We start from the raw sequence: 22,594 nt of genomic DNA, 5'->3' as shown, positions 1-22,594 counted from the left end.
TATTCTCTTTGGATGGATACCTTGTATTAGGGAGGGCCTTGGACTTTCCACAGGGCAGGGGGCGTTACCCTCTCAGATTGGAGGGGGTGGGGTGGGAGGTGTGTGGAAGAAGTGGGAGGAGGGGAAGGAGTGGGAATTTGGATTGGTATTTTTAATAATAGTAATAAATAAATAAATAAATAAGAACACTGACTGCTCTTCCAGAGGACCCAGGGGTTCAATTCCCAGCACCCACATGTCAGCTCACAACTGTCTGTAACTCCAAGAGCTGACACCCTCACACAAACATGCACACAAAATGCCAGTGCACTTAAAATTTAAAAAATAAAAATATTTTTTAAAAGGTTTGAAAAATAGGGTCTTACTAAGTTGCCCAAGCTAGTTTTGGACTTATCTTCCTGCCTAGGTGGGATTTAAATCTGCGTCTTTAGGTCCAGAGATCTGAGACAGGTTCTTTATTGTGTAGCCTAGACTGGCCTGGATTTCCTTATCTTCCTGCCTTAGCCCCCTGCTCCTGGGGTTAAAGGGCACTACTATGCCTGTCAAGCTAAAGACTTGACACTGATTTTATTATTTAACAGGAATAGGTGTTTTGTCTGCATGTATGTCTGTGTATCACGTGCATGCTTGGTGCCAGTGGAGGCCAGAAGAGGGTGTCAGATCCTCTGCAACTAGAATTACACCATTGTGAGCCATGTAGGTGCTGGAACTCAAACAGCCAGTGCTATTCTTAACTACTGAGTTGAGCTGTCTCCCTGACAGATTAATTTTTTAAAGTTATATCAACTGCTGTTCCAAATCTAATGGTGCAGATTTTCCTCAGTAAGAGGTATGAAGGATTTCCCTTTCCTTACTCCCTTTCACGGTAGCCAGGTCAGGCTTGCTTCTCAGAGAGCTCTGGTGGCGATGTTGATGTGCACACTTGTCACCTGGGAAGTGAGTAATCCTGGAGGGGCATTGAAGCTTATTCAGCCAGAAAAGACTTCCCTTCCCAGGCCTTCTAAAACACTGTCCTCTTGAGCATTAATGCTCTCATAGTACACCATCAACATTTTAGAATAATGTTTTAAAACAAAGGATAAACTGTCCATAGCCTTTGTTTTAGGATTTGTATCAGGAAACACATGACTTAAAGAATTCAGCCATTAAAATGGCCTTACTCCTTACTATTTTGTATCTCACTTGTAATCAAGAATATAGTCCTTTATGTCTAAATTTCGAAAACATGTGAGTTATAAGATTTAAAAAATTGAGATGGTGTAAATTGAAATAGAATTATTGGTGCTGTGAGGGAATCCCTGTTACTGACCTCTGAGAACCACTAGAGAGGTCAGGGGGCGGGGCTGTTTGCAGTTCTGTGTCTCCGTCCCCCCCCCCCCCCCACCAGGGAGGGTGAAGGTTTGTTTTCTAGAACCCCCCCTCTCTTTGGAGTTTTTTTGTTTGTTTGGATGGTTGATTTGGTTTGAGATAAGGTCTTCTGATAACCCAAATTGGTCTCAATCCTGTAATCCTCTGATACACAGCAATTACTGGAATTTGCCACCACCCCTGGCGTAAAATACATTTTGAGCTTTAAGTCTTAAGTTTATTTTTTTAATGTGTTCTGATAATTTACTGTAAGTTTAAACAAATGGCAGTCTCTAGATTGTGATCTGTTAGAGAACTGCGTCTTTGGTTAGGTCAAGTTGTCAACAGAGGGTGGAATTATAAACTTCTAGGATCTAAAATGTTATACTTGTTGTGATTTTTTTTTAAAGGGTTTGGGAATATCAGAGGTCACTTCCCAATTTTTATTTTGAAATTGCTTGCTACTTCTCTTTTTCCTTATTATTAAGTATAATAGGATTCTGGTGCTTAATAGCTGGCAGTCATAACTGTAATACTGCAAACAATAGCTATAATAGTAAAAATTTTTCCTGTGTGTGTGTTCATTTAAAATCAAATGTTTTTGCTATCGCACTTGTTTTCTCTGACATTAACTGTAATGGAAAATTAAAAATGCTGCAGGATCCACGGTGGCAGTAGGCAGCAGAGATGCTGTAGGTCCCCAAGTGGTGGTAGCAGGCCATGTGGCGGCAGACAGCAGGACCTGAGAGCAGCCAGTCCCAGGCAGAGACACATGGCGGGCGGGCAAGAGACAGAGACATGGATAGGTACGCCATGCAGAGTGAGGTTGGATATTTATTCAAGGGGTTATGAAGGGAGAAGGAGAGAGAGAGAAGGCAAGAAGAGAGAGACAGAAGAGGGAAAGGGGAGAAGTGGAAGAAGATGGAAAAGAGAGAGAGAACTCAGGCCAGAAGCTGAAGATCAGCCTGGGAGTGGGCGTGGCTTGTCTCTTAAAGAGATGGAACAATCATTACATTAACTCAGACGGTCTACTGCCTATGCCTTTATCATTCATACTCAGTTCATACCTGAGGTGAAACTGTCTCAGCAGTAAGTATGTGGTGGGCCTGGCACTGCTAATGAAGTTGGCAAGACTGTCACCACTGCTTCAGTGTCGCTGAAGAACTGCGTTCTCAGTGTAGCCTGAGTCCTTGCAAGCTGGACTTTGACACAGCCTGTAAAAATCATTTCTGGTTAAGTCGGTTGTGCCATGGAAAGTGTTGGGAGGGAAGGGAAAGATTTCCATTAAAGTAAACCCTGTCAGACAAGAAAGTCCAGCACCAGTGTCCTCTAAGAACAGTTCATGTCATCGTTTCCTTTCCCTTTGTTTTGTTTTGTTTTGTTTTGTTTTGTTTTGTTTTTCAAGACAGGGTTTCTCTATAGCTTTGGAGCCTGTCCTGGAACTAGCTCTTGTAGACCAGTCTGGCCTCAAACTCAGAGATCCACCTGCCTCTTCCTCCCAAGTGCTAGGATTAAAGGCGTGTGCTAAGACATCCAGCTCATTGGGTCCATCTTAATATCACCTTCACAGTGTTTTAAAAATCTTCTTAGTTGATCTGTGTTCAAATAAAAGGTAACTTATATTTCTACATATGACAGTGAGAACAGCAATTTGGAGTTTTAATTTCTTCCTTTCAAGAACAACTACAAAATTTATTATTTGTGGATACTAACAGTTCCTTCCTTGGTGTTTCTTGGTTTTGTTACATAATGTCTGTACTAGACAGCCTTATAGACTGTTCAGGCAGATTGGAGCTCCTTCAAAGCTTGGAGTTACCTCTTCTGATACGAGCCTACAATATAACATTGTGAGGTCCTTACAGTTAAAAATGTATCCTAATAAACTGATAATCAGTCTGAGGAGTGAAGCTCCTTGGTACTTTTGGTATCTCTCTGTTCTGGGAAGGCCAGAGTAAGAGGTAGGAATTAGCCTGTTTTCCAGTCAAAGAGAAAAATGCTTATAGGTATTTCTATGTCCTTTTCTCTTGCAGGTTGCCAACTTGGCCTGTTCAATCTCCAATAATGAAGAAGGTGTAAAGCTTGTCCGAATGTCTGCAAGCCAGTTAGAAGCACTCTGTCCTCAGGTAAAGTATAGCCAACAAGCTTCTAGTATCTCCAGCATGGATTTTAGTAGAGTGGGTGTGAGTTTATTTTATTAGGTTTGCTTTTTTTCTTTTTCTTTTTTCCCTCCTTCTTTCTTTACCTCCCTGTCTCTCTCTCTCCCTCCCTCCCTTCCTTCCTTTCATTTTAAATAGAATACTGATACAGATAAACCACATTGCTTGAATAAATTTAAGTATCATTTTCTCTTTGTCTCATTCTACTGCGTCCTTGCCTTTCGTTTAAAGTTGTAGGGAGGGGTCATCAAGAGGCTCAGTTCTGCCAAGTCTCATGACCTTGATTCTATTGCCAGGGCCTATGTGGTGGTTAAGAGAAAACAGACTTCCACAAGTTCTTCTGTTTTCCACACATACGGCATTGTGTGCATATGTTGTGTGTGTAGTGCACAGCTTTCCGGCCAGCCTGTGCACCATTGTGACACTACTGTCACAAAGCATCTAGTCTGCTTTGCTGAAGTGTCTGCTGCAGATAATAATAGTAACCTGATTGAACCAGCCGCTGAAGTAAAGCCTAAACTTCTGTGTAATAGTGATACTTGGAAAGACAGGTAATTGGGCTGGGTTAAGTGTATTGCTAGAAAATCTCTGAAGTGTTTGAAACAACTAATGTTTTTTTCTATTTTTCACTTATTTATTTGTGTGTGCTAGCACGTGCTCCATGTACTCACGGTTTGAGGACAGAGGACAGCTTATGAGAATTGTGTCTCTACCACTCTATTGCAGGTCACTAGGCTTGTCAGCAAGTACCATTAGCTGCTGAGCCCTCACTGGCACTGGTTAGTGCTTGTCTGAGTGTTCAGTGTTACTTGCGGTCTGTGAGGGAGTTCTCCCTGCCACTCAGGGATTCCTAAGCTCTTAGGTGGTATTTTGATGGAAGAGGTTACCTTTCTGCTTTTCCAGACAGAGACCACACACAGCTTAGTCTCAGACTTACGTTAACCTCTATGCATGTCCTGCCAAACCGACAGTAGCCGTAGACAAAGGGAGGCACGCAGAGGTACTGTAGTAATGGCCAGAGGCTGCAGGCATCAGGTTTCTGTGTAAAGTCTGCAACCTTAAATGTGCTGTGACACTGTCACTGTGGCTCTTTCATGTGAAAGACCTCCCAAGACTGCCGTGATGGACCAGCTACCAACCCCCGCTGTCTGATAGACAGTCTTTATACAGTCATAAAATGTGCACGAGACTGATTGCTGTGCACATAATTAACACAATAGATTTAATCTACTTTCAGGCTGACCAAATTGAATGAAATAAATTTAGGGTAGATTCTAAAGATTATACTTTTTCTCAAGTTTGCCATTTTATCCTCACAACACTTTAATATCTTTGGTTCTCTGTTTCATTTTAAAATGCTTGAAAAGCGACAATGCTTCCACATATCTTCAGAAACAGATGGTAACATACGCTGATCACACCTACCAAGAGTATTTATATAAATGATCTTAAAGCTTAGGGAAAAAAACACAGGGAGAGCCTAGTTGATCCTAATGAAAATGCTGGAGTGTGTGGACCTGTGACTCGGCCCGTGTCACAGACAAGCACCCTGCACAAAGGCTTGTTTCTCTCCTTTGCGGTGTCACTTAAGATGGACCTCAGGACTGAGCTTCAGACAGTGCCCAAGCCATCCTTGGTATTAGGGGTATGACCTGAGTAAAAGGCCTTTCCTGAGGGTGATTAGTCTTTATACATGCAGAGCTGGGCAACTTGAGTATTGACAAATACAAATTGGACAATGTGGGCTGTTTATCTCTCTTTAGTTATCTAGATAAGTTGCAAGAGACCCCATTGGCATTTCCCCGATGGCCAAGGGTGGTAAGACTGTTTTTCCTGTGTTTACCCAACCCTTTTCTGTGTATCTTTTGGAGAAGGAACTCTTCAGATCCTTTCACACATTCACCGACCGTAGTGAAAAATGGGTAGTATGAAAATGAACTTGCAGAAGCCAGTGAAGAGAGGTTGTTCAAATGAGTTGGGGCGGGCGGAAGGGAGGGAGCCGGAGTACCTTCCTCTGAGAAGTAACCCGAGGGCATGTCGGAACAACCAAGCAGCCTCCTTCTGCAGGTGGTTGGCACTCCTGGATTTCCCGGGGGGGGGGGGGGGGGGGGGGGGGGGGGACTTGAGATAACGGCTCAGCAAGTAAAAGCAGGGACTGCACTTGCAAAAGACCCAAGTTTGTTTCCTGGTACCCAAGTTAAGAAACTATTGACATCTATAAAAGAAAGGTACCTCTAGTTCATGGTCAAAAACTAGGAATCATAGAAAACTCCCTTAGCTTAGTTTAGGATATCTGTGAAAAAATGAAGATTGGTAACATTGTAGTTAATGGCTCAAGACAAGGTGGTTTACTCTTGAGATGAGAGAGAAGACAACCCTTGCACTTTTCTGGGTGGTGATGATCTTAGTAGTTACTAGAAGATGGATAAGGAGAGAAGAGGAAAATGGGGAACACTTGCTAATACATTTGAAGTCTTATTTTTGGAGTAAACGAAATGGTAAAACTGAATGTGGTATCATTGTAACTATTGTGTCATTGAATTCTGTGCTTTAAATGGATAAATTGTATGAATTATAAACTGTCTCTCAGTAAAATATTTGTATGTGTATGCTGTACTGAGGCTGGATCCCTGTACATACCAGGCAAGCTTTCTACCAGGAAGCTGTGTCCCAAGCCCTATATCTATACTCATGAGCACACACACATATTACAGGGTAAAATATAAACCATGCTGCCTCAGAACTACCAAGCTGCAGATGCTGCCACTTTAAAACGAAAAGTTGTTATAAGTCAGCTACACCTGTGTTAAGATGATAAAAGAAAAAAAAGTCCTTGGAATTGGAATACAATACCTTTATTATGAATGAATTGGGGGTAAATTTGGCATTTCAGATACTGGTCATTATTATATACTATTGGACATTATTGGCTACTTTTGTAATAGTGATGGATAACTGAGATGACCCTAAATATCCCACAGTAGGAGAGTAACATGAGATACCTATAAAATGGAACACTGAACAATGTATTAATATATACTTATTGATGCTGACATATTTAAAAGAAGGAACCAGGGTAGTTAATCAAATGTGGCCTATAATTTTAATTATATAATTCTTGATGGTATATTTGTATGATTGAGGTTTTTAAGAAAAAGCTTGAAATTTAATGTCAAAAATTATAGAATTGCCTTCACAGATTGGAGAAATTAGAGGGAGCCTTTATTTGTTTATAGCTGCCTATAAACAAATCAAACTTACTATTTTGGTGTTAAAGTCTAAAGCCTGCTGTTGAGTATTTCCTCTTTGTACTAGTTATGGTGGAGCACATGGTGTTATGTTTCCTAGAGCAGGAACAGCTAGCTCCCTGTCACTGTTAGCCAGATCACCCCATGTGGTTGATTTGAGTGACTTTGAGATAGTGATGTGCATTAATGTCTTCTGCAGGTTATCAATGCTGCGTTGGCCTTAGCAGCAAAGCCACAGAGTAAACTGGCCCAAGAGAACATGGATCTTTTTAAAGAGCAATGGGAAAAACAAGTCCGTGTTCTCACAGATGCTGTTGATGACATTACTTCCATTGATGACTTCTTGGCTGTCTCAGGTAATGAAGTGGTTCCCTAGAATGGCATGTGTAGTTATTGTCCAAGTCATAATCACAGACAAAACACCTTCAAATCTGATCATTGAGAGTAAATTCTCTCAATGACATGCTGGTTTCCAGTTTTAAGATGTTCTGACCTGTGTCCAGAGCAGGGGGAGTTGGAATGGAGCTGTATATTTCTCGTGGTGGGGCTTCTGTTCATCCTGGAAGAATTAGTTACTGGACTAGCAAAACCTTTCACTGCTGGTATAGACTGAGACCCTCTGGCTGTGACCTGTGTAGCATATAACTATCCATCCCTCTTGATAAACTCTTTGAGTTTAGACCTTTGTCTTGGTACTGCTGGTCATTTATTATGAGCCTATGAGACTCGGAAGGAACCTCTCAGCTAGTTTATTGTAGAGAATGCTCTCGGAAAGCTCCTGTCTGTCGGGAGTGATCGTAGTGTACCTGACTACTTCCCCAAAGACTGTGTCTGTCTGACGCAGAGAGAAAACAGAGAGGAAATATTTAAGTGCCATTTAATTATGAACTTGAAAAAAATAAATCTGAGTAATTCACGTCACAAAAACAGTTGATTTCATTATATAAACATAAACTGGTAATGACATAGTCAATTGCATTCATATAGAACATGTCTGTCAAATGCAATTTAGTGTTTATCTCACAGAAATAAATTTCAGTCCTATCTCCTCAGAGTTGAGTAACACTAAATGCATTCTCTATTAACAGGGCCTCTGTTGCCCCTGGCTGTGTCTTCTCCCTGGAAATGCCAGGCTTCCTGAGGCTAGTGGCTGTGGGCAGATTAGTGACTGGGTTCTTGTAGAGCTGAAACTACCTGTCACCCCAGGGAACCATAGGCTGGAATGTGGAAGATGTGAGTGGCAATGGGGCTTGAAAGAGAAGCAGAACTTAAGTACATGCACAGCACAGTCTTCCAGCAGTGACCTATTTAAGGGTGACACTGTTTTCTGCATACCAATGTGTCCCTGTCTTTGCATGAACTCGAGATGGTAGTTTTCTTTTTGGCTTAACTTGAGAAAGTTGGGTGTAGGTTGTATGTTAACTGCAGGAAGACAGGGTAAAATATAAACCATGCTGCCTCAGAACTACCAAGCTGCAGATGCTACCACTTTAAAACAAAAAATTCATTTGCGAGCACATTGTTGCAGGTGCCAAAAATGCAGCAATGGCCTTTTTGGGAAATCTTGGCCTTCTGTTGTTTTTCCCAATGAAGTATGGAATTATTCTTTTTCATAGGTTTAGGGAAAACATTCCACCTTCATAGCACATTTTTAAGCAAACAACAAATTTGGAAATCTAAATGCAAAGCCCCCTCTGGATAGATACTACATTCCTGCAGTTTTTTAAAACTAGGTTGGATATGTTTACCAGGCTTTGTTTCCAGGAATTTTCATTCTTTCTTACAGTAAAGTATCTTACAATCAAAATGGCTCTCATATAACAGATAACAAAGGGGATTCAGTATCAGCATTTAGTGGGGTCTAGACAGGATTTTTTTAGGTTATTTTAATATAAAACAGAAGACCAGTAAAGAGAAATCAAATTTTTTTAGCAGATTCACTTTTATCTAGCGAATGGGTTCAACTTATGTAAATAGGAGTTTAAGGGAGGTTGACTTGGTGCAGAGCAGTTGAGCCAGTTTCTGTTTAGCAGATTCAAGCCAGAATTGCTGTCTGAAGTAGTGCTGCTGCAGAGCATCTGCATCCTGGCTGCCTACTTGTGGTGTTGTCTGTTCTGTCACAGACTTGCGGAGGCATGCAAGCGATTAGTGATCAAGGTGTTTTTAGAGCAGTGGTGAGGGCCAAGCACTGGGTAGAGTCCTAGTAGACTAAGCAGTTAATTCATAGCACTGGTCCTGTCCACTGGAATTCATCCATAGCCAGTAGTCCAGGTAGGGATCAGGTCTTGTGAGACACTCCTGTGTCCATGATTGACTCTTGTCATGTCCAGTGCAGGCAGCATGATGTCCTTATCCCATGGCATGACACTGCAGTGGCTCTGTCCCCTAAGTCTGCCGAGTAGCATTTGCTTCTGGCTCACGTCTAGGTCAGAGGAAACATAAATACTGTGTTTTTAGTGTCTTTCCAGACAGTCATGTGTGTTAGTAGAGGCTGTGAAGGAAGGAATGATGGCTTCTACAGGTAGTTGAATTAGAAACCAGCTCTGGATATTGACCTTTTGAAGCATAAATGGTACATGCCATCACACACACACACGACCCCAATGTGTTTCTTAAAACAGACTGCATTTGCTACCTTTGTCCTAGCTCTTCCATAAGAAGCTCTCTCCATACGCTGTGCTACACACTGTTGTTGACAGGGAACCATGTCTTTAACTGACATAGCTTCCAAGAGCTGTCATATAGCCCGGGAAAGGAGACGGTCATGTTGCCACCACTGCAGCTTCATGTGTGCTGGTATATTTACCGCTCACCCTCTTCTGGGTCTGCCTGTATAGCTCTGCCTCTACTATCATCGTGCCTGTGTGCAGCTTGCGGCTTGCTCCTCTAAGTACAGTTCCCTTGGCCCTTTGGCTTGCTTCCCCTTTGCTATTTCAGATGAGATTGGAATTTCTTGCTCTGGGGTTTCTAAAAACAGTGTCAGGCTTCGAAAGGAAATGGTTTGGGGTCTTCAAATCTAGTTGTGTGCCTAGTAGTCAGCTGGATTCACAGATTTCCCTCTCCAGAGACTACAGGTGTCATGTAAATGTTTTCATCTCAGATGTATTCTCTCACTGCCCTAGAGGGTTAAACCTGCTTCTTAGCACCCTCTGATCTCGATCTTGCTGCCTCCTAAATACTATTGGCATCTCCTGGAAGGAGAGAAAACACTGAACAGGTACAGCCTGATGTTGAACTGTTTGTGACGTTTGTCAACGACAGTCAAAAGTGAAGCAGTTATTGAAGGTGGCATGCTTGTTTTTATTAACATTGCTTATTTGGGATATGGGTGGTCAATACCGTGGATGTTTTTAGAGGACAGAGGACAACTTGCAGGAATTGGTTCAAACTCTATTCTAGCTCTACCCTCCTGAGTGCCAGCATGCCAGTGTATGCTTGTGCCCAGCTGTGTATATAAAACTTTTGGCATATGTGGTTGGCATCAAACCTGTCTTCTATACATACAACATGCCATGCTCCTATGTCACCCTTTAGTAGAAGACCTGATCCTTCATTCAGCTTTTTGCTTGTTCCTCAGAGAATCACATTTTGGAGGATGTGAACAAGTGTGTCATTGCTCTCCAAGAGAAAGATGTGGATGGGCTGGACCGTACTGCTGGCGCTATTCGAGGCCGGGCAGCTCGAGTCATCCATGTAGTCACCTCAGAGATGGACAACTACGAGCCAGGAGTTTACACAGAAAAGGTTCTGGAAGCCACCAAGCTGCTCTCCAACACAGGTCTGAGGACTGTCCCCTGTCCTAGTGTTGTTCTCCTGGGTCCCCACAATGACTCCCAACATCATTCCAAATCCTGCAGGATTATACACTCAGAACTCAGCTCTGGTTTTGTTTTTATACACACTGGGTGGCTCATCATACTAGCGAGAAGTCGGTTATTAGACAGTTCATGAGCACATCTTCCTTTATGTGTCTGTGATGAACTATGAGTATGCCAAGCATGCATGAAGGCAGAACTCCCATACACATAAAATAAATGTTTAAAAAAATTAATGACTTTATTGGATGAAAAACAGGCAGTGTTTCAGCACGGGCCTGGCACATAAATGACTGCTTACTATATTTAGTTCTGTACTGGGATAAAGAATGGCAGATCTTTACCTCCTTCTGGACCTCTAGGTGTGTGCAGAAGTGAGATTGGCCAGAAACCAGCAAAAGTAAAGCTTTGATGATGCCTGTGCTTTAGTTTAGTTTGTGCATAGCGTCCTGCTAGTGAATACATAAGAAATGAAGGTGGGTCCCCCCTCCTGAAGTACTGCAAATTGAACCCAGAGCCTCTTACATGCTAGGCAAGTTTACTACCACTAAACTACTATTCCAGCCTTTGTAGGTCTATTCTTAAGGTCTCAAAGTAGTTAGTATCATTTCAGTTCTCAGTCATCCAATTCTAGATCAGAGTCTGCTGAGAAGGTGATTGAGTCCTTGCAAAATATTGTCCGTAAGTTCACCTATGAACATGTGGTCTATTTTGCTGGTGAGTACTGGGCACAAGAGTAGAAACACAGAGGATCTTTGTCCTGAGCTTGACTCTACTGCCTATTCAAGGATTCAGGAAAGGATTGTGGAGTGCTGTCTTAGTGTGACCTGCCTGCCTCTTGTCTCCATAGTCATGCCACGGTTCACTGAGCAAGTGGAAGCAGCTGTGGAAGCCCTCAGCTCAGACCCAGCCCAGCCTATGGATGAGAATGAGTTTATCGATGCCTCCCGCCTTGTATATGATGGCATCCGGGACATCAGGAAAGCAGTGCTGATGATAAGGGTGAGTAACCACATTCTAGACATTTCAACAGCTTCTTCTTCTCTTTTGCTAACTTGAGCAATGTGTTGTTCTGGAGCTCAGCAAATAACAGTGCGTGTATTTAACCATGGGTTTGAGTTGTTAGAATGAGATAGAATCCAAATATAGACCAAACAAAGAGATCTAGCATGATTGGGCTTAAATTAATTTAGGGAACTTGGTTGGATAAACAGAATAGTTAGAGTTACAGGGGAAACTACAGAAAATAGTCTCTTAAATTTCCGAGAAGAAGCTTCTTTTTTTTNTCTAGTCAGTTGTTCTTTTTTTTGTTTGTTTGTTTTGTTTTTTTTGGTTTTTCGAGACAGGGTTTCTCTGTGGCTTTGGAGCCTGTCCTGGAACTAGCTCTGTAGACCAGGCTGGTCTCGAACTCACAGAGATCCGCCTGCCTCTGCCTCCCGAGTGCTGGGATTAAAGGTGTGCGCCACCATCGCCCGGCAGGAGCTTCTTCTTAAGGTAAGTAAAGTTACTGTACTTCTTTTCAGAAGAACCGCTCCTCTCCTTGAAGGGAACCCAGGCAGGTTGTTAGACTTTGTTCAGGGTAAGGAATGGCAGCCCCTGACGATGCTCATGGCCAAGTGCTGAGCTGAGTGGAAGTACTACCTCTGAGTCTTATGTCACCCTTCTCAGACAAAGCAGCCGAATGACCCAGACCTCCTCAGACAAAGCAGCCGAATGACCCAGACCTCCCTGTGAACTGGAATGGGGTGGGGTTCTGAAACTGCAGATTTCTCTGTCAAACGTGTCTTGAGCCTTTGTCTTCCAAACTACCTTTTCCAGAGCTAAGGCTCTCTTGCATGTTGCTCTTAGGGTTACCTGGGTCTCGTTGTCATCATTTGTCTGTGTCCCTTGCACGTGTGTGTGTGTCCCCGGTTGTTGCAGGCTTCCAGAACAGACATTTGGAATACAATGCCCACCTGTTGCATTGCTAGAGCTTTGCCTGCTGTTGTGTAGTTCAGTCAGTCAATTGATTTTCATTTATGCCTTCATTGTTTTCTAGTTAAACCTCCAAGGTCTTACTTTTATACCCCCTCTTCCTAGTCTGCAGAAGTTAACCACCATGTCAGTTTGGGAACATGTTGTATGTAATGTTGAAACACTTAGGCAAGATCACCATTCTCTGGTTGAGGTAGGAAAATTGTCTCAAGCTGGGAAGAGGAATGGTTGTGGGTATAACTGAAGATAGCAGAGGCTTTAAGTCTTTTGAGTGCTGTGCTAAAGAAGAACCCAGGTGGGCCTGGGATGCTTTAGTGGATGAAGGTGTCTGCCACCAAATCTTGTGGCCTGAATTTGATCCCCAGGACCCACATGGTTGGAGAGGATCAACTCCTGCAAGTTGTCCTCTTGAATTCCACATGTACAAAATAGATTAAAAAAACATTTTTAAGTGGCATTTTTAAAAGTTAAAGTAGAAGGATCTTATCTACTATAAAGGCTGATCTGATTGAACTGTGGTAGCCGGTGGCTATAAATATGGTGTTAGTGGGTCCCAAGGCTCCATATACTCCAGTGCTGCTCATGTTGCTTGAAGTCACATTAAGGCCAATGGGATCAAAGCTGTGTAGTGTTCCTAGGAGGTGGCTCAGACTTAGAGCACCATTCTGAAGAAGCAGTCTGGGTACCGATAAAGTTCATCCCCGGAGGAGGCAGGCAGCTTAGGTGCCTCCTCCAAAATAATCCCTTTGTTTCTCTGATATGTTATTCTCTCCTCTTTTCTGGGGAGCTGGAGTGAGGGCTAAGTGGTTAAAAGCACATGGTGCCTCAGAACCATCTGAAACTGTCCCAGGGGATTCCATACCCTCTTCTGGCCTATGAATATGCCAAGCATGCATGAAGGCAGAACTCCCATACACATAAAATAAATGTTTAAAAAAATTAATGGCTTTATTGGATGAAAAACAGGCAGTGTTTTCAGCACGGGCCTGGCACATAAATGACTGCTTACTATATTTAGTTCTGTACTGGGATGAAGAATGGCAGATCTTTACCTCCTTCTGGACCTCTAGGTGTGTGCAGAAGTGAGATTGGCCAGGAACCAGCAAAAGTAAAGCTTTGATGATGCCTGTGCTTTAGTTTGTGCGCATAGCGTCCTGCTCACTGATCCCATCACTGCCTTTGACTCAACAGTCTTATTGAGTAGAAATGAGTCCCAGTGAGAAAGCCAAGTATTCATTAATGCTAGCCTTGGTGTGTACACACACTCTCTCTTCAGTGTTGGATTTACTGCTTCTTTGATTCTCACCAGTCTTTAGGTTACCAATGGTAGTCTTCGATTGATCCCACTTGTCACTCAGCCCTTCACCTCTTTCTTTTTTTAAAATACATTAATTTTGTGTGTGCATTAATGGAGACCATAGGACAACTTGTGGAAGTCAGTCCTCTCCTATCTACCATGTGGGTCCCAGATATCAGACTCAGGTTGTCAGGCTTGGTAGCAAGTGCCTTACCCACTGAGGCATCTTACCAACCCAGGTCTTAGTTTTAAGTAAGTACATCTCCTTTTCTTATGCTAAGTACATCTCCTTTTCTTATGCTCTATGCAGTCTTAGTATCTCTCATTTTTCCGCTAAGCAAAAATCAGATCAGTGTAGCTATTCTGATGGAAGTTTCTGAGGCGGGAGCTTGTGAGGGCCCTTGGTTTCCTGTGGCTTAAGTCATTCCTCCAGCTCTGGTCTTAGAATCTGTAACCTTCCCACACCTGAACCTCTAACCCTGTCCCTGTCTTACCAGTCCCATTGGGGTATCTGTCCCCTACTGTTGTGCCCCTGTGACCACTGCTTCCCTCCAGGAGAGGTCGTGTCATTGTTGTTGGCTGAGGTTACCCAGCATCCTTAACTTGCTCACTGCCTCTGTTCTTTATATGATTATGTTCCTCATTTGGGGGTTGGGGGAACACACCTTTCAGTCTCTCTCTATCTCAGTCTCCTTAGCAGGGAAGCTCTGTCCTCTTCTCTTTACTTGCATTTCTTTGTTAAAATATGCTTTCCCTTTTTCATTTTAATTTTATTTTTATTGAGCTCTACATTTTTCTCTGTTCCCCTCCTTGCCTCTCCTCTCCTCCCTTCAATCCTCCCCCAAGGTCCCCATGCTCCCAATTTACTCAGGAGATCTTGTCTTTTTATACTTTCTACTTCCCATGTAGATTATATCTATGTAAGTCTCTCTTAGTGTCCTCATTGTTGTCTAAGTTATCAGGGATTGTGGTTTGTAGGCTGGCTTTCTTTGCTTTATGTTTAAAAACCACCGATGAGTAAATAAATGTGATCATTGTCTTTCTGTGTCTGGGTTACCTCACTCAGAATAATGTTTTCTAGCTCCATCCATTTTCCTGCAAAATTTAAGATGTCGTTATTTTTTTCTGCTGTGTAGTACTCCGTTGTGTAAATGTACCACATTTTTCTTTCCCATTCTTTGATCAAGGGGTATTTAGGTTGTTTCCATGTTCTGGCTATAACAAACAAAGCTGCTATGAACATAGTTGAGCACATGTCCTTGTGGCACGACTGAACATCCTTTGGATATATACCCTAAAGTGGTATTACTTGGCTCCTGAGGAAGGTTGTTTCCTAATTTTCTAAGAAATCGCCACACTGACATCCAAAGGGGCTGTACCAGCTTGCATTCCCATCAGCAGTGCAGAAGCGTTCCCTTTTCCCCACAACCTCTCCAGCATAAGTTGTCCTCAGTGTTTTTTATCTTGGCCATTCTTACAAGTGTAAGATAGAATCTCAGAGTTGTTTTGATTTGCATTTCTCTGATGACTAAGGATGTTGAACATTTCCTTAAGTGTCTTTCAGCCATCTTAGATTCCTCTTTTGAGAGTTCTCTATTTAGGTCTTTACTCCATTTTTTTTTTATTGGAGTATGTGATCTTTTGGTGTGCAATGAGTTCTTTGTATATTTTGGAGATCAGACCTCTGTCTGATGTGGGGTTAGTGAAGATCTTTTCCCATTCTGTAGGCTGTCATTTTGTTGACCATGTCCTTTGCTTTACAGAAGTTTTTCAATTTCAGGAGGTCCCATTTATTGTTTCTCTGTCTGTGCTGCTGGGGTTATATTTAGGAAGTAGTTCCCTGTGCCAGTGTGTTCAAGTGTACTTCCCACTTTCTTTTCTATAAGGTTCAGTGTGGCTGGCTTTATGTTGAGGTCTTTGATCCATTTGGATTTTTGTGCATGGTTGAAAGATATGGGTCTATTTTCATTGTTGTATATGTTGATATCCAGTTATGCCAGCACCACTTGTTAAATATGCTTTCTTTTTCCATTTGATTTTTTTTGCTTCTTTATCAAAGATCAGGTTTTCGAAGATGTGTTGATTGATATCCAGGTCTTCTATTCAGTTCCATTGGTCCTCCTGTCTGTTCTTCTGCCAATACCAGGCTGTTTTCAGTGCTGTAGCTCTGTAGTAGAGCTTGAAGTCAGGGATTGTGATGCCTCCAGAGGTTCTTTTATTGCATAGAATTGTTTTTGCTATCCTTGGTTTTTTGCTTTTCCAGATGAAGTTGAGTACTGTTCTTTCGAGGTCTTTGAAGAATTTTGCTGGGATTGAGCATAAAATGTTTTCTTCAAGGCTGATTTTGCTAAGTTCCATACTTACGTAGCCAGTTTATAACCTTTTTTTTTTTTTTTTTTTTTTCAGTTACTGTGCCCAAGAGTGAGCCCCAGCTTCCAAAGCCAGATTACTCAATAGTTAACTCCTCCACTTGCTTGGGTCTACACTGTGGCTTCCCTGATCAAACAGCAAGTCTGATTGGCTTAGTCTTCCCTGTTGGGAATGTGCATGTTCCCACCCTGGTCCAAGACCTGGCATCTTACCTAGTCCGACACCTCTGCCCGAAGGCCCCTTAGCCCAGGGCATCAGCCCCTGGGCCACAGTCTGACTGTGTCATCTGCTGCTCCGTGCTCTCCTAAGGTGTCTGCATCACGCGTCCTGTCATCTGCTGCTCTTCTCACCTGAGCTGGGACCCAGCCAGTGAGCCAAATTGCTTTTCCTCAGTCTACCAACATTTCTCCCACCTGCACGTCCCATTGCCCTGCTCACAGATCTGCCTGTTTCCATCAACGTGATGGCTCCGTTTGCAGCGCTCTAGGAGCTCATATAGTTGACTCAGTCTTTGCCCATTGCTCCTGTGGTTTCCTGTTAGAATAGCTGAGTGAGTGAACGCAGGAAAGGGAGCTTTTCTTTCAACAGTTCTTAGGACCCAGATAGGCTATGCGGCAGGCGCTGCTGTGGAAACCTCTCTAGACATAGCACGCCAGCCCTTCGACCAGAGCTCAGAGGTCACCCTGACAGGGTCTTTGTGGCTCTGATATCTTGTGATCCCTGCCCACCACTGTTCTTCCTTCTCTAGGGTAGGCCCCGCCTTTGCCTGTCAGAACCCATGCTCATGTCCCTGAGTGCCTCCCACATGTTCTGTCACTTGGTCCTCTCAACAAGGCCCTCGCCATGACTTGCCTTAGGGCCTGGAGGAGAGGAGACCTCAGTGCCCTCCTGTCACAGGCTGGTCGTCTGGGCTAAAAGCCAACCCCAGCTGTCCTGCCTAATAACGGTGTCAGTCAGTAGCTAATGAGGAGAGGCTGGCAGGTTGTACAAAATACAAATTTTACTAAGTAGTTAAAGCAGAGAATGAGAGGCAGCAGTCCATCCCATTGGCATACACTGATTTCTTATCTCCTGTATTCTTTTTCTTTGATAAAAGTAAAATAAGACTTTTAATAATATATTGCTTTGTTTTATTCCTCAAAATAGCCTTTGGCATCCAGAGAGAAAGTCCAGTATTAATTTGTCATTTTCTTGTTGTCATAAAGTGGGACTTTTATGGGAATGCTTTCTCTTGTATAAAACATACCTAATTTAAAGACTTTTGACCAAGGGTAGTTTTCACCTTCATGTGCAGATGCAGATCCCTTGGGAAACTGTATTAAAAGTGAAATCTTTGTTGCAGCAAGCCTGACCTCTCCACCCTATGAAAGGAGTTCCTTTAAAGAGTGAGGGCGAGCCAGGCAGTGGTGGGGCCTGCCTCTAATTAGCACTTGGGAGGCAGAGGAAAGTGGATCTTGGTGAGTTTGAGGCCGGCTTGGTCTACAAAGCAAGTTCCTAAACAGCCAGGACTGGTAACACAGAAAAACCCTGTCTCCAAAAACCAAGAAAAAAAAAGGTGAAGGCGTGGAGGCCACACAAACGACTCCAATGACCACGCTCTGGGCCGTCATGCTCTACGGAGATGTCATTCCTGGAGTCTGGAGGCAGGGGACTCTGTCTGACTCATCGTCTTTTGTCTTGGCTGCAGACCCCCGAGGAATTGGATGACTCTGACTTTGAGACGGAAGATTTTGATGTCAGAAGTAGGACAAGCGTGCAGACGGAAGACGACCAGCTGATAGCTGGACAAAGTGCCCGGGTGAGAATCCGTTCCCTGGCCCTCTGACTTACTCTGTAAGGCTCCCTGGCTGTTTTCTCCTCTAGGCTATTGAGTAGTATCCAGGGCTCCATTCTTGTCTGTTTTTGGTGTTATGACCTAAATCCTAAGTCATGGCACCTACTGGTCATTTGTGGCTTCCTACCACGTGCCTCCTCAGCTAGGAACAAGGCTAGAACCTGGGGCCTTGACTACCCGTTGGGCTGCCAGTTATGGTACCCTGAGTCAGAAAAGGCTGCCGATCTAATCAGAATGTTTGTTAAAAAGAATTTTGAAATACTTCTACCCACTGTAGTGATAACTGTGGGAGTGAGCTCTTAATTATTCATAGGCCTTAAAAACAACACCAAAAAAGCCCATAAAACCCACTAGTACATTCAAGAAAACCAGTCAGCACCATTGCATTGGAGTCATTCAGCCCAATAAGATCTCTGCTTTTGGAAGTATGCCAAGATTTTTCTCTAAGAAGTCTATTTTCTCACTCTATGGAAATCCATCAGAGAGCTTGTCCCTGCTCTAGGCCTTACTGAGTCATGAGCACTTGGAGTGCTAAGAAGATGGAGCCCAGGCTGTGGGCTTGAATTGGCAATTGGCCTCCAAAGTGCTACTTGTCAAGTAGCTAAGGTGTATGTTCCTTGGCAGATTCTGTCTTCTCACACTAGCTCTAGTAGGCCTCTCGAACTTGGGAATGTCTGTTCAGGGCTCCACCCACACACCCCTTTCTCTCCTTTCCTATTGCCACAAAGAGCAACAAGCTTGAAACTTTGAAGAGTCAGGCCGTCATATCAGCACTGGTGTGGCTGTGAAGCCACTGAGTTAGCCTCCTGTGCCGTTTCCTCTAGATTCAGACATGTTTGGGAAGTGGGTCAGGAACTTAGGCTGCAGAAAATTTCTGTAAGGATAATAGTCCTTTAGGCAAAGTGAAACTATTAACGCATTATCCCACTACCCATGTTGTGGATTGCTGCTAGAAGTCTTCTTGGCTAATGCACTGTGAGAACTTCCTAAGAGTGGTCTGGCTTGTGATTATAGGCGATCATGGCTCAGCTTCCTCAGGAGCAAAAAGCAAAGATTGCAGAACAGGTGGCCAGCTTCCAGGAAGAAAAGAGCAAGCTGGATGCTGAGGTATCCAAATGGGATGACAGTGGCAATGACATCATCGTGCTGGCCAAGCAGATGTGCATGATTATGATGGAGATGACCGACTTCACCCGGTGAGCAGAAGCCCACTCTGCAGAGAGGGGGCGTTTACTTCTCCATGACCCTGATGCTTTGTTGACATCTCTTCTCCATTCACCTCCAACCAGGAGGGGCTTCATAGACAGGGATCCTGTTCTCTTTTCAGAGGCAAAGGGCCACTCAAAAATACATCAGATGTGATCAGTGCTGCCAAGAAAATCGCCGAGGCGGGATCTAGGATGGATAAGCTTGGCCGAACAATCGCAGATCATGTAAGTGGCAGTCTGTCTGGCCCACTGCTGAGGTAGCTGTCTGTGATCATTTTCAGGGGTCACAGTTTATCTTTGAAAACTGTCCTAACCTACTTAATTAATCCCAGCCTAAGTTCCTAAGGATTTCTCAGATCTGCTTCTCTGACAAGTCTCAGAGGAGTTGGGTGTGTATGTCCAAAAACTTTCTATCCCTAAATCATTAAAACCAGCCTCTACCATTTCTTTCCCTTCTCCCTCCTGAGAACTCCATATCTGGGCAGAAGCACTGGCATTGACGTATAGCGGCCTCTTGCTGAGGTTTCTGTAGAACTTGGGAGCTTTGGGGACTGTTAGAGGTTGGACAGGCTTCTCTATCACAGCACATTCCTGTGGTGCTGCGAGTTTTTGGGGTTATCCATACTGCAGAATGAGTGACAGCCACCATTTGTTACTCAAGCCACCATTTGACGGTCATTCTTGACTGCCCAGTAAAAAGGCTGTGGACCTGGTCTTTGCTGTCTGAAGTCAGTAGCTCTACTGATCTCTCACCTGCCTGGACCACTGTGGCCTATTCTTTTCTCCACTCTGCATACAGCCATCAACACTGTCATTTCACATTGCAAATCAGACTTGAATCTGTCCTGCTTCGGTGGCATCTTAGGAAAAATTTAAAAGCTTTCAGCGTGGAGTATAGGCTCCATTTTATACCATGCTGCTGCTCACTTCATCCCTGCCCCTACCTTGATGAGAGCACTGTGTTTTCCTCTCTGATGAGACCTAAACACCTGGGCTTCAGTGCAGTCTGGACAGGGCCACACTTCTAACTTTTGGTAATCATCTCTGCCTAGAGTGAGTGAGTGTCATCAGGGGCTTATCATGTGCACCCCTTGTTGAGCAGACAGTGCCTGAGGCAGAGATGGTTAATTTACATAACTCAGAACCTTGACTTTTCTGTATGACTAGGCCCTTCCTTGAAATCACCTTGTAGGGCCAGGAGCCTCTCCCTGGGGCTGGAAACCTAGGCGTAGGGTGGTCATTTGCCAGCAGGCGCTGAGGCTCAGGGTGTATCACTGTGTACCCCGTGCAGTGCTGCCTGGGCTGCTCCTTCGGGAAAGGAGGGAGCATGCTAGTACCTACAGGGAGCCTTTGAAAAACAGCCCTGGGAGCAGGGGATTGTCTCAGTGGGGCTGGGAACAGCGTTGAGCTTCTTGTCCCCTCAGTGCCCAGACTCCGCCTGCAAGCAGGACCTGCTGGCCTACCTCCAGCGCATCGCTCTCTACTGCCACCAGCTCAACATCTGTAGCAAGGTCAAGGCGGAAGTGCAGAACCTTGGTGGAGAGCTTGTTGTCTCCGGGGTAAGTGTGGCAATGAGACATGGTGGCTAGTGGGCATTTGCTGAAAGTATATGCCCTACATACCACCTACCTACTTCAGACACAGAAAGTATAGAGACCAGAGACTGCAAAACCCATCTGGTTCCCGGAGCCCCACAGACCACACACTATCTCTGAACTACAGCAATTTTTAGACGGTGACAGCTGGAGCCATTGCCAGGCCTGGTCTCTTCCTTTTGCCAGCTGCTCTTTGGGAAGGGGTGTTTTTACTTTTCCCCATCCCCAGAGTAATGAAGCCTGCTCAGAAATGACCAAGTAGAGCTGTGCAGGCTGCTTTCTCAGTTTCTACCCACAAAGAGCTGAATTGTAGCAGTTCATCAGGTCACCATGAGCAAGAAGAAGAGAGAGAACACTATTCTCTAATGGGAGACCAGACCCCATACCTGAGATCACCAGTGTGTGTTGGATGGAAGTGGTCTGACTTCAAGTCTTCTCTGTCGCTATTCATGCACCACTGCTACACAGCCTTGCGGTCACTCAGGACCATCCAGAAAGTCCCCGGCCCTGGGGGACAGGGTTGCTGAGGTGATCTTATATTTTGTGTTGTCACCATTTCTTCTCAAAGGCAAGTATTTGCGGGTTACATGGATAAGAACTGCCATTGAGAGACCAGTAACAGCCTCTGCACAGTGCTGCGGAGACCTCCAGGCCCTGAACCTGAGGTGGTGGAGGCCCCTCTGCTGTGACCAGGCCTGCGTGTATGCAGGGAGCGTCAGGCTTTTCACCACTCCATGTCTCCCTTGTAGGTGGACAGCGCCATGTCCCTGATCCAGGCAGCCAAGAACTTGATGAATGCCGTGGTGCAGACAGTGAAGGCTTCCTATGTGGCCTCCACCAAATACCAGAAGTCACAGGGCATGGCGTCCCTCAACCTTCCGGCTGTGTCATGGAAGATGAAGGCTCCTGAGAAGAAGCCCTTGGTGAAGAGGGAGAAGCAGGACGAAACACAGACCAAGATTAAACGAGCCTCTCAGAAGAAGCATGTGAGCCCCGTGCAGGCCCTTAGTGAGTTCAAAGCCATGGACAGCATCTGAGCCGCTCTACCCATGGGGGCTACAAATGCTTCACGCAAGTGTATTTGCTAAGTAGAAAACACTTAGGTTCCATGGGAGGTAGCAGATTTCCAACCCAACCAGGTGGTGAATTTTGCGAGGACATGATTGTGTTAAAGCTGTTTTAAAAAAAAAAAAAAGAAGCTTTAGAATTCAGAAGTATATTTCTAGCTATATTTTTATAAGCTTAAATGAAAATAAAAGTTCCTTAACCAAAGAGTACCACATTAACTTTTGGTCACATTTCAGAATCGGATGAGGTCTGTTTTCTAGGTAGAGAGGTGCCTTCAGCCCTACCATGGGCAGTGTGGAGTTAAATGGCCAAGTGGACCCAGGGTAAGCTACTGGGCAGCCTGAGAAACAGCCTAGAGAAGGAACTTCTGAAGAATAAAGCATAATGTATTGTGTAGGAAATTGATTGCTTGCTTTATGAAACAAAGTGGGATTAGAATGCATGGCTACAGTTACTAATGCTCTGCTGCAGGACATCAATAGAGCTGCTTTTTCAGGCTAGAGAGATGTGATGCCATAATCAGAACACGCTTCCCCGTTATTCCAGCATCAAATGCAAATTCATCATCGGCCTTACTTCTCATAACTGCAGTGTTTCCTGCCTTGGGCTGGCAGAATAGTGTTTGCCTAGGCAGTGACTTAGACCCCACCTTATTTGTGATTTCTATAGCAATTACCATAGC

At 44.1% G+C, this 22,594-nt stretch overlaps 1 protein-coding gene across 1 annotated transcript in view; it reads left to right on the top strand.

The window, feature by feature from the left end:
• Positions 1 to 22,042, top strand: part of Ctnna1 (catenin alpha 1) — a 125,664-nt gene extending 103,622 nt beyond the window's left edge. The window contains exons 10-18 of the mRNA XM_050135028.1: positions 3,378 to 3,470; positions 6,951 to 7,107; positions 10,329 to 10,529; positions 11,417 to 11,568; positions 17,895 to 18,005; positions 19,056 to 19,237; positions 19,369 to 19,474; positions 20,674 to 20,808; positions 21,594 to 22,042. Coding sequence (XP_049990985.1) covers positions 3,378 to 3,470; positions 6,951 to 7,107; positions 10,329 to 10,529; positions 11,417 to 11,568; positions 17,895 to 18,005; positions 19,056 to 19,237; positions 19,369 to 19,474; positions 20,674 to 20,808; positions 21,594 to 21,881 — 1,425 coding nt within the window. The 3' untranslated portion in view covers positions 21,882 to 22,042. The remainder of the gene's footprint in view (positions 1 to 3,377; positions 3,471 to 6,950; positions 7,108 to 10,328; positions 10,530 to 11,416; positions 11,569 to 17,894; positions 18,006 to 19,055; positions 19,238 to 19,368; positions 19,475 to 20,673; positions 20,809 to 21,593) is intronic.
• Positions 22,043 to 22,594: the final 552 nt, after the last annotated feature.

The sequence above is a fragment of the Alexandromys fortis genome, unplaced genomic scaffold (genome assembly GCF_014885135.2).
Source record: "Alexandromys fortis isolate MF-2015 unplaced genomic scaffold, M_Fortis_MF-2015_v1.1 scaffold_25, whole genome shotgun sequence".
NCBI lineage: Eukaryota > Metazoa > Chordata > Mammalia > Rodentia > Cricetidae > Alexandromys > Alexandromys fortis.
This window is presented reverse-complemented; position numbering and strand designations above follow the sequence as displayed.